We start from the raw sequence: 11,356 nt of genomic DNA, 5'->3' as shown, positions 1-11,356 counted from the left end.
ACAGTCGAGTTTTGAGTTTAAGAGGAAACTCATCCCTGATGAAACCTGACTGTTCTCGTCAGCAGGCTGCAGTGAAACACAACATTACTGATGTTCAGGAGAAAATCTCTCAGGACTCCAGAATTTATTTATTTATTTATTTATTTATTTATTTATTTATTTATTTATTTATCTAACGAGACACAAATGAGTCTAAAGTGTCTTAGTTCTCTAAACACGTCCTGCTGAAACTCTTTTTTTCTTCCTGTGTGTGTGTGTGTGTGTGTGTGTGTGTGTGTGTGTGTGTGTGTGTGTGTGTGTGTGTATGTGACCGGGGTTGGGGGGGGTAAGAGGGTAACAGTTGACTCTCTGTTTACTGCCTGAATCAGTAAACTGACCTTTAACACAGGACACAGAATGAAGACACGTTATGGAGACAGGACACAAAAAGGAGAGAGAATAAGAGAGGAAGGAGTGACAACACAAGGAGGAGAGAGAGGACACAGGAAGAGGACACAAGAAGGAGAGAGAGGACACAGTGAGGACACAAGGAGGAGAGAAAGGACACAGGGAGGAGAGAGGACACAGGGGAGAGAGAGGACACAGGAAGAGGACACAGGAGAGGACACGGGGAGAGAGAGACACAGGGAGGAGAGAGAGGACACAGGGGAGAGAGCGGACACAGGGAGGAGAGAGAGGACACGAAGAGGACACAGGGAGGAGAGAGGACACAGGGAGGAGAGAGAGGACACGAAGAGGACACAGGAGGAGAGAGAGGACACAGGAAGAGGACACAGGGAGAGGATACGGGGAGAGAGAGACACAGGGAGGAGAGAGAGAGGACACGAAGAGGACACAGGGAGGAGAGAGAGGACACGAAGAGGACACAGGGGAGAGAGAGGACACAGGAGGAGAGAGAGGACACGAAGAGGACACAGGGAGGAGAGAGAGGACACAGGAAGAGGACACAGGGAGAGGATACGGGGGGAGAGAGAGGACACAGGGAGGAGAGAGAGGACACAGGGAGGAGAGAGAGGACACAGGGAGAGGACATGATGAATATATAGATAAGATTGTGTATGTTAATACAGCAGTGAGAAACTGTTCAGCTCTTTATTATAAAGTGAATAAATCTGATCATTAAAAACAGATTGGAATAAAGACGAGGCGAAAAGAAACTGATTCCTGAGACTCATTAAATAATAACCTCATTACAGAATCACCATCAAAACCAGGAGCTGCATTCCATTAAATACCGTTTAGAAATAAAAGAAAAATATGAAAGAAATATTATAATTTCTATTGTAATAAATATAAATAAATCTCCCAAGCAGAACTTTTAGAGTGAAAACAGAACTTTCTTTTCTTCAGTCTTTAATATTTAATCCAAAAAGTGATTACATTTAAATGTTTATCAACAATAAACATATTTATCATTATTAATATAAGAGTATTTATTATACAAATATCAAAAGGTGTGTGTGTGTGTGTGTGTGTGTGTGTGTGTGTGTTCCCATGTACAGGTTTTTTTTCTTTATGGAGTCCACATATTATTTATTGATATTTTATTTAAATAATGTCATTATTAGGGCAGTGTGTGTGTGTGTGTGTGTGTGTGTGTGTGTGTGTGTGTGTTATAAAAACCTCCTGTAATGGAGTTATAGTGTGTAATGTGGACAGTACGGAGGAACAGAAATCCAACATGACGACTTTATTGATTGGTGTGTGTGCAGCGATTCCTCCAACCTTCTGAGACGTGACGCCTGCGTTTCTAACAAACACAAACCTCTGTGTTCATATGGAGCTCAAATCAGAGACCCACACACACACACACACACACACACACACGTATGATGATCAGAACGCAGTAAAGGAGACTCAGTGAAGTGATGGAGCAGGTGAACACATCGACCTTCTCACAGTAATAAACTTCACCACTTTCCTTTCATCATCAGGCAGGAAGCAGAAGACAATAAAAACTATCTGCATGAGTTTCTCTTTAATGTGGAGTCACAAACTCACATCTCAGATCTACACAGATGTGAGCAGAAGGACAAAATATAAATCTTTTAGCAGGTACAAGTTTCAGTGCAAACAAAAAACCCCACAATTATTATTTTTGTTTCCAAACACGATCTAGACACGACTCTGTATTTCAGCTTTTCATCAGGGAAAAAAGGTTCAGGTCTGAAATCAAACTGTTCTGAATAAAATACTGAAATATTGAGAAGCCATTTTACAAAATCATAAACTGATAGAAATAATGAAAGACAGAATAAAGTTGTCATTAAGGGAGAGGTCCATCATCTCCACCATCCACAGCGTTAAACACAACACTGGCAGGTCAGTCATCATCACACTTGGAGCATAAGGGGAGACAGAAATACAACCAACCTTTCGAGGCAGTGGTGGTGCGTCCTCCTGACTTGGAGAAGACCAGACCAGCACGAGCCTGGCTTTCTTCTCTTGTCCCGTGGCCTGGGTGTGGAGGTGTGGCATCGTGGGTGATCCCTGGGACTTCCCTCAGGTCCAGAGCGATGTAGTTGAGGTAGCTGGATGAAACGTTGCAGCGCGTTTCTCCAGTGGCACAGTTAGCAGTAACGAGAACAGATTCAGGAGATCCATGATCTTCTGTATAAGACCACACGCTATCAAACGAGGCAGAATTCTGCCATCGAAAACCCTCTACAAGATTTACAATGGCAGAGGCTCTGGCAGTGCATCCACCCACAGTGCCACCAGGACAGGGGTAGAAGGTCTCTGAGCTGTGTCTCCTCCGACCCTGTGGATCTGCTCTAATGACCTTAGGTTCCCTTTGAGGACTGGGTGATCTTTCAGAGACACAAAGGTGCTGTATCATCCTGGAGGGACTCTCAGCTTCCCTATGGACGTCCTTAGGAACAAAGTTATTCTGAACCTGGCCATAGGAGCATCCTAAGGGGCGTGCGTAATTTGGAGGGTTCCACGGGGCTACGAGGGAGTGCCGAGGAGGACGGTTCTTCAAAAGGTTGTCCATGTTTAGGCCTATGTAGTCATGGTCCATAGGGGAGCAGCAGAGCTGATAACAAGGCTGAGAACTTGGTACGGTTGGAGATTCCACTGCTGATGGAGAAGATGGCGCATGAGGAGGCCTGTCTCCAAACTCCATGTGGATGTACTCTCCTGGACTGGGAGGGCTGGGAGGTTCATCTGGAGATCCAGGAACATATTCTGTTTTTCTGTGATCATCTCGACACGGCGTTTTGTACGAGCGTGGAAGGGAGAAATAAGACCCATAAGACTTGGGACCTTCAGGAGAAGCCTGCATGTAGCCTTCGGCTGAGCCAATCTGAGACATGTCCATGTAATCGTCATACTCGTTCTGGCTTCTGCAGGAGGGACTGGATATTCCAGGAGAATGACTGTCTAGTGGCAGCATCATCATGTAGCCATGTCTGTCCACCTGCTGTAGAGAGCAGGGATGAAGGTGTGAGCTGGCCAGATGGTTTGCTCTGGGTTGCATAGGGGTGGAATCTGTGTGAGGAGAGGGGATGGCGTTGTGTATCATAGGCATGTAGACTTCATCCTTAGGCAGTTTCTTCTGACCGTCTGAGTTGAGTGAGAGAGGCCTGTTTGGGTGATGTAACTCCGAGTAAGATTTATAGCCTGCTTTAAGGATGCAGGAGCAGACAGCATGCCGTTTTGGCTCCACAGGACTCGATTCATCTAATGAAGATGAAGTCTGCGTCGCTTTCTGATGCATGACACCTAAACTGTTAGCGGGTTTTGACTTGGCATAATGTGTGAGCTTGAGAAAAGTTCTTTCCATGTAACTGCTCTCCTCCTCAAAAGTTCTGCTGCTGCCCTGTGCTTCTTTGTACCAGTCCATAGCCATGTAGTCCACCAGCCGATTCTCCTCCCTAATGGGCGGAGTGTCACTGTGGGGTTCAGGTGTACTGCTGCTGGCATGGAAATATCTAAAATCACAAGGGCTGGGACAGAACTCGTCAGACGAGTTGAAGCCTCCATCACTAGGAGAGCCACAGATGGAGGAGCTTGAGGGTCGTGTATGCGTGTCTGAGGCTGAACCATGGCCGCTGCTGCTGGAGACGCTGATGGGACTGGTAGCAGACAGAAAGTGCGAAACAGGAAGAGAAGCAGAGCGAGTATGATGATGGGCACAACTAGGTGAGACATGAGAACAGCAGCCACCGCTCTCCTCCCGGCCCATGTTTAAGCAGGGCGTGTTCAGGTGCAACAAACTTCCGGTTCCCGAGCTGAGAGGTCGTTCTGAGGTTTCCTCACCTTCGCTGGAAGTTCGGTAGCGCTGCCCTGTGACACCTTTATTCCTTTTTCCTGTAGGAGGAATACCCGTCACTGAATCGGTTCTGGAGGCACGCAGGAGCCCCGTCTGACTGGGGAGATTTCCGAAGTGGCGGCGCGTGGTGATAAAGGGTAAGGGATTGGACCCAGATGATTGGCTTTTACTCCGTGGTCTAAAGTCCGGAAAGGCCTTCAAAGCCTTCATAGTGTCGAGAATGGTCTCGTGCATGTTCTGAGCCACCACAGAGTCTTCCACTTGCACCCAGATCTCACCTGGACCAATAGAAGCAGAGCGTCCCACCTCAATAAAGAAAAAACTCTCAGAATGACCACAGCGGCGAATGTTCATCAGGGGCAGGTTTACAGCAGGGGTCTCGGAATTTAGCTTTACCAGGTGAATTGTCTTGGCAGAAAGGCACAGACGGTACACCCCCATTAAATTCTTGGTTTGCCCCAAACCTTTGGGTTTCACGTTTACCTGCCACACCTCCTTAAAAATGGTCCCAGGTGAAATCGTTCCATAACCGTCATCCAGCTCGTCCGTGTCCAGCTGCCCCTTTTTGCCTTCAGTCATGAGTTCTGTGAGGGCCAGATACCAGTCCTCCTGCTCCTGCTCGCTCTCAGCCACCATCGCGAAATACTCATCTTTAGTATAAAGAGCAATGAGGTATTTGTTCTTGGCGTCAGCTCTCTTGTTAACTGTGAAACACTGGGACAGGTAAATAACCCTCTTAGGAGGACACACAACACCAGCAGTGGAGGCAGCAGCTTTTAGAGAATTTCGGAATTTCTTCTCACTGTCGTAATACTCCAGGCGACTGGGCCCGTGGTTACTGGGCCCTCTCAACACAAAGAACCTCTTGTGGCCGTGTTTCTGTTTTCTTAAATATCCACACTTCCACACATCAGCATCCACGCTGCTCGAGCACACGGCGGCGGCGGCGGCCAGAGCAGCGGCGGTGGTGTCCGTGCTCAGGACGCGGCAGAAGGCAGAGTCGTGCACCTTATACTGAAGAGCAGGGAGATGTTTCCTCACCACAGGATCCTGAGCGTTCTCCTCTGGAAACAGATGATGAACTCTGAAGTGGTAAGGTGGTGGAAGTCTCCTCGGAGGAGCAGCGTGGTGGAGATGAGCAGAGGCCGTCGAGTGCACGGGCAAGCGCGAGCCAGCGCTATTGATTGAGCAGCAGGAGGATGATGAGGATGATGAGGATGATGAAGAAGAAGAAGCTTCTCCGCTGGTCGCGACCGCAGCCGTTTTAGCAACACGCCGCGGCTGCGCCTCCAGCGTCAACATCACACCGTTATCACAGAGATCCTCCATCAGAAGATGAAATTAAAGGTCACTTCACCTCCGTTACGCTGACACACGGCCCATTATAAGGGAGGAGAGAGAGAGAGAGAGAGAGAGAGAGAGAGAGAGAATTATAGCTCCAGGATGAGGTTCACTCGGTCAGATGAGGATCCTCGGGATTCCGCTGGATGTTGAGCACAAAGCGCGGCTCCTCGGAGAACCGACGCGTTTCCATCATCACGCTTTATTTCTCCTTTCACTCATGGTGGCTACACATCACTACGACCCAGCGAAAACATCACGTGACCACAACGTCAGCGATAAGTTCAGGGCGACAGGGAAGGTAAAGGAGAAGGCGGGTTTTCTAGGCTACAAGGTTTCTGATTGGTCAGACGGTAAAAAAAACCTTAAGACGGGCACCGGATGTAACCAATAGCGCGGGAGAACTTGACAGTCTCTCGCGTATGATTGGTACGTCTGGTCCTGTGTGCAGACAGAGGCGTTACTTAAACCGGAGGAAAAAAGGATGTGTAATGAGAATAAGGACGAGATGCCTACAGAAAAGGAGACAAAAAAAGGCAGAAGATGGGAGGAGACCACACCAATCACACTGATCACACTAATAACACTAAACACAAATAACACTAATAACACTAATAACACTAATAACACTAATCACACCAATCACACTGATCACACTAATAACACTGATCACACTGATCACACTAATAACACTAATAACACTGATCACACTAATAACACTGATCACACTAATAACACAAATCACACTGATCACACTAATAACACTAAACACAAATAACAATTCAATTCAATTCAATTCATTTTATTTGTATAGCGCTTTTAACAATGAATATTGTCTCAAAGCAGCTTTACACAGATAATGTGGTGATTAAACATAAATATGTTCTTTGTAAGTATGTTTGTCCCTGATGAGCAACTGTGGCAAGGAAAAACTCCCCGAGATGGCATAAGGAAGAAACCTTGAGAGGAACCAGACTCAAGAGGGAACCCATCCTCATCTGGGTTGCACCAAATGTCCATTTGAAGCAGATATACAATGTTGTGGGGTACAGTGATGATGATCAGAAGCAAACTGCACTCCCAAGTCAGTGCAGCAGACCGCCGACACCAACTACAGTCCAATCCGTCCTCAAAGCACCCGTTCTACTCCGGAATTAAGAGACCGTCCCGAGCTGCACAGAAGTGTGAAGATCCAAGGAGGAGAGGGGCAGGAACAGTGGTCACTGGAGCCTCAGGAGCATGTTTAACTCGACCGAAAGAGAGAGAGAGAGAGAGAGAGAGAGAGAGAGAGAGAGAGAGAGAGAGAGGGTGACGGGAAGAGAAGGATATGGATTATTAAGTGTAACTATTGGTGTATGAAAGTTAATGTCACTGTGCAGTTTGGACTCCGGCAAGACTCGCTATGGCAGCATAACTAAAAGGGAGAACCAGAAGGTAACACAGACATGAGGGATCTCTGGGATAAGAGACGACCCACCACACCACCGTCAACAAACCTGAGTGAGCGTGTGAATGTGAGGGGCGACAGCATACAAATATACCAGTTCACCAAACACTCTATATCCATGTTCCTCCAGATCTGTGCCTTTACCTAAGAAATCTACTGATAAAAGGCTTGACTAAATAAATACGTTTTCAACCTCGACTTGAACACTGAGACTGTGTCTGAGTCCCGAACACTGATTGGAAGGCTGTTCCATAACTGTGGGGCTTTATAAGAGAAAGATCTGCCCCCTGCTGTAGTCTTCATTATTTGAGGAACCAACAGATAGCCAGCACCTTTTGATCTAAGTAGGCGTGGAGGATCATACTGGTACAGAAGTTCACTCAGATACTGCGGTGCGAGACCGTTAAGTGCTTTATACGTCAGTAGTAATATTTTATAATCAATGCGAGATTTGATTGGGAGCCAGTGTAGACTGATTAAAACAGGGGTGATGTGGTCATATTTCCTAGATCTAGTGAGGACCCTTGCTGCTGCATTCTGGACTAACTGAAGCTTATTGATGCACTTACCGCACACCCAGACAGTAAAGCGTTACAGTAGTCTAATCTAGAAGTAACAAAAGCATGAACCAGTTTTTCTGCATCCTGTAACGACATCATATTTCTAATCTTAGCAATATTTCTAAGGTGAAAGAAGGCGATTCTGGTGATATTATTCACGTGAGACTCAAAGGAAAGACTCGGGTCAATAATCACACCAAGGTCTTTGACAGCCGACATGCTGAAACAGAAACACCATCCAGAGATGCTACGTAATCGGAAAGTTTACTTCTAGCTGCATGTGGTCCTAGTAAAAGTACTTCTGTCTTATCTGAGTTGAGCAGAAGAAAGTTATTAAGCATCCACTGTCTAATGTCCTTTACACACTTCTCAACATTGTTAAGCTGATCTCTCTCATCTGGCTTTGCTGAAATATACAGCTGTGTGTCATCAGCATAGCAATGGAAGCGAATCCCATGTTTATGAATAATTTCACCAAGAGGCAGCATATATAAAGAGAAAAGCAGTGGGCCTAAGACAGATCCTTGAGGAACACCAAACTTTACCTCATAGAGCGTGGAGAACTCACCATTTACATCCACAAACTGATAACACTGATCACACTTATAACACTAATAACACTGATCACACTAATAACACTAAACACAAATCACACTGATCACACTAATAACACTAAACACAAATAACACAAATAACACTAATAACACTGATCACACTAATAACACTAATAACACTGATCACACTGATCACACTAATAACACTAAACACAAATAACACTAATAACACTAATAACACTAATAACACTGATCACACTAATAACACTGATCACACTAATAACACTAATAACACTAATAACACAAATAACACAAATAACACTAATAACACTAATAACACTGATCACACTAATAACACTGATCACACTAATAACACTAATAACACTGATCACACTTATAACACTAATAACACTGATCACACTAATAACACTAAACACAAATCACACTGATCACACTAATAACACTAAACACAAATCACACTGATCACACTAATAACACTAAACACAAATAACACAAATAACACTAAAGCAGTGTGATCACACTAATAACACTGATCACACTAATAACACTGATCACACTAATAACACTAATAACACTGATCACACTAATAACACTAATAACACTGATCACACTGATCACACTAATAACACTAATAACACTGATCACACTGATCACACTAATAACACTAATAACACTGATCACACTGATCACACTGATCACACTAATAACACTGATCACACTAATAACACTGATCACACTGATTACACTAATAACACTGATCACACTGATAACACTAATAACACTGATTACACTAATAACACTGATCACACTGATCACACTAATAACACTGATCACACTGATCACACTAATAACACTGATCACACTAATAACACTAATAACACTAATAACACTGATCACACTAATAACACTGATCACACTAATAACACTGATCACACTAATAACACTGATCACACTGATCACACTAATAACACTGATCACACTGATCACACTAATAACACTAATCACACTAATAACACTAATCACACTAACCACACTAATAACACTAATAACACTGATCACAATAACACTAATAACACTAATAACACTGAATACACTAATAACACTAATAACACTGATCACACTAATAACACTAATAACACTGATCACACTGATCACACTAATAACACTGATCACACTGATCACACTAATAACACTGATCACACTGATTACACTAATAACACTGATCACACTAATAACACTAATAACACTGATCACACTGATCACACTAATAACACTGATCACATTGATCACACTAATAACACTGATCACAATAACACTAATAACACTAATAACACTGGTCACACTAATAACACTAATAACACTGATCACACTAATAACACTAATAACACTAATAACACTAATAACACTGATCACACTAATAACACTGATCACACTAATAACACTAATAACACTAATAACACTGATCACACTAATAACACTAATAACACTAATAACACTGATCACACTGATCACACTAATAACACTGATCACACTAATAACACTAATAACACTAATAACACTGATCACACTAATAACACTGATCACACTAATAACACTAATAACACTAATAACACTAATAACACTGATCACACTAATAACACTGATCACACTAATAACACTAATAACACTAATAACACTAATAACACTGATCACACTGATCACACTAATAACACTGATCACACTGATCACACTAATAACACTGATCACACTGATCACACTAATAACACTAATAACACTAATAACACTGATCACACTAATAACACTGATCACACTAATAACACTAATAACACTAATAACACTGATCACACTAATAACACTAATAACACTAATAACACTAATAACACTGATCACACTAATAACACTGATCACACTAATAACACTAATAACACTAATAACACTAATAACACTGATCACACTAATAACACTGATCACACTAATAACACTAATAACACTAATAACACTAATAACACTAATAACACTGATCACACTAATAACACTGATCACACTAATAACACTAATAACACTAATAACACTGATCACACTGATCACACTAATAACACTGATCACACTGATCACACTAATAACACTGATCACACTGATCACACTAATAACACTAATAACACTAATAACACTAATAACACTGATCACACTAATAACACTGATCACACTAATAACACTAATAACACTAATAACACTGATCACACTGATCACACTAATAACACTGATCACACTGATCACACTAATAACACTGATCACACTAATAACACTGATCACACTGATCACACTAATAACACTAATAACACTGATCACACTGATCACACTAATAACACTAATAACACTGATCACACTGATCACACTGATCACTAATTCAATTAATTTCATGTTTATTTGTGTTGCACTTTTAATAATGAACATGGTCTCAGAGCAGCTTTACACAGATAATGTGGTGATAAAAATGAAGTTCTTTATAAGTGTAAGTTTGTCCCTGATGAACAAGTCGGTGGAGACTGTGGTGAAGGAAAAACTCCCTGAGATGCAGAAGGAAGAAACCTTGAGAGGAACCAGACTCAAGAGGGAACCTCATCCTCATCTGGGTTCCACCGATAAATGATGTTGAGGTGCAGTGATGGAGATCAGAGCAAACTGTAGTCCTGAGTCAGTGTAGCAGACTGTTGATATTAACTACAGTCCAAATCCTCAAAGCTCCTGATCTTACTCCGGAGTTTCATGGAAACACCCAAGGAGGCTGCACAGAGTCGCCTCCAAATGAAGAGAACATCATCCAGAGGCAGACCAGGATGAAGTGGGAGAGAAAGACAGAGGAAGAGAGAGCGAGAAAGAGAGAGAGCGAGAAGAGAAAGAAGAGAGAGAGAGAGGAGAGAGAGAGAGAGAGAGACAGAGAGAGAGAGAGAGAGAGAGAGAGAGACAGAAGAGAGAGAGAGAGAGAGAAGAGAGAGAGAGAAGGAAGAGAGAGAGAGAGAGAGAGAGGAAAGAGGAAGAGAGAGAGAGAGAGAGAGAAGAGAGAAGAGAGAGAGAAGAGAGAGAGAGAGAGAGAGAGAGAGAGAAGAGAAGAGAGAGAGAGAGAGAGAGAGAGAGAGAGAGAGAGAGAGAGAGAGAG

The 11,356-nt window shown here is 43.2% G+C and overlaps 1 protein-coding gene across 1 annotated transcript in view; it reads right to left on the bottom strand.

Annotated features, from left to right (window-relative positions):
• Positions 1-5,908, bottom strand: part of irs4a (insulin receptor substrate 4a) — a 6,368-nt gene extending 460 nt beyond the window's left edge. Inside the window, exon 1 of the mRNA XM_046868663.1 lies at positions 2,374-5,908. Coding sequence (XP_046724619.1) covers positions 2,374-5,605 — 3,232 coding nt within the window. The 5' untranslated portion in view covers positions 5,606-5,908. The remainder of the gene's footprint in view (positions 1-2,373) is intronic.
• Between the last annotated feature and the right edge of the window lie 5,448 nt (positions 5,909-11,356).

This window comes from Silurus meridionalis, chromosome 15 (assembly GCF_014805685.1).
Source record: "Silurus meridionalis isolate SWU-2019-XX chromosome 15, ASM1480568v1, whole genome shotgun sequence".
Classification (NCBI taxonomy): Eukaryota; Metazoa; Chordata; class Actinopteri; order Siluriformes; family Siluridae; genus Silurus; species Silurus meridionalis.
Note: the sequence above shows the minus strand (reverse complement) of the source record. Positions and strands in the feature narration are given on the sequence as shown.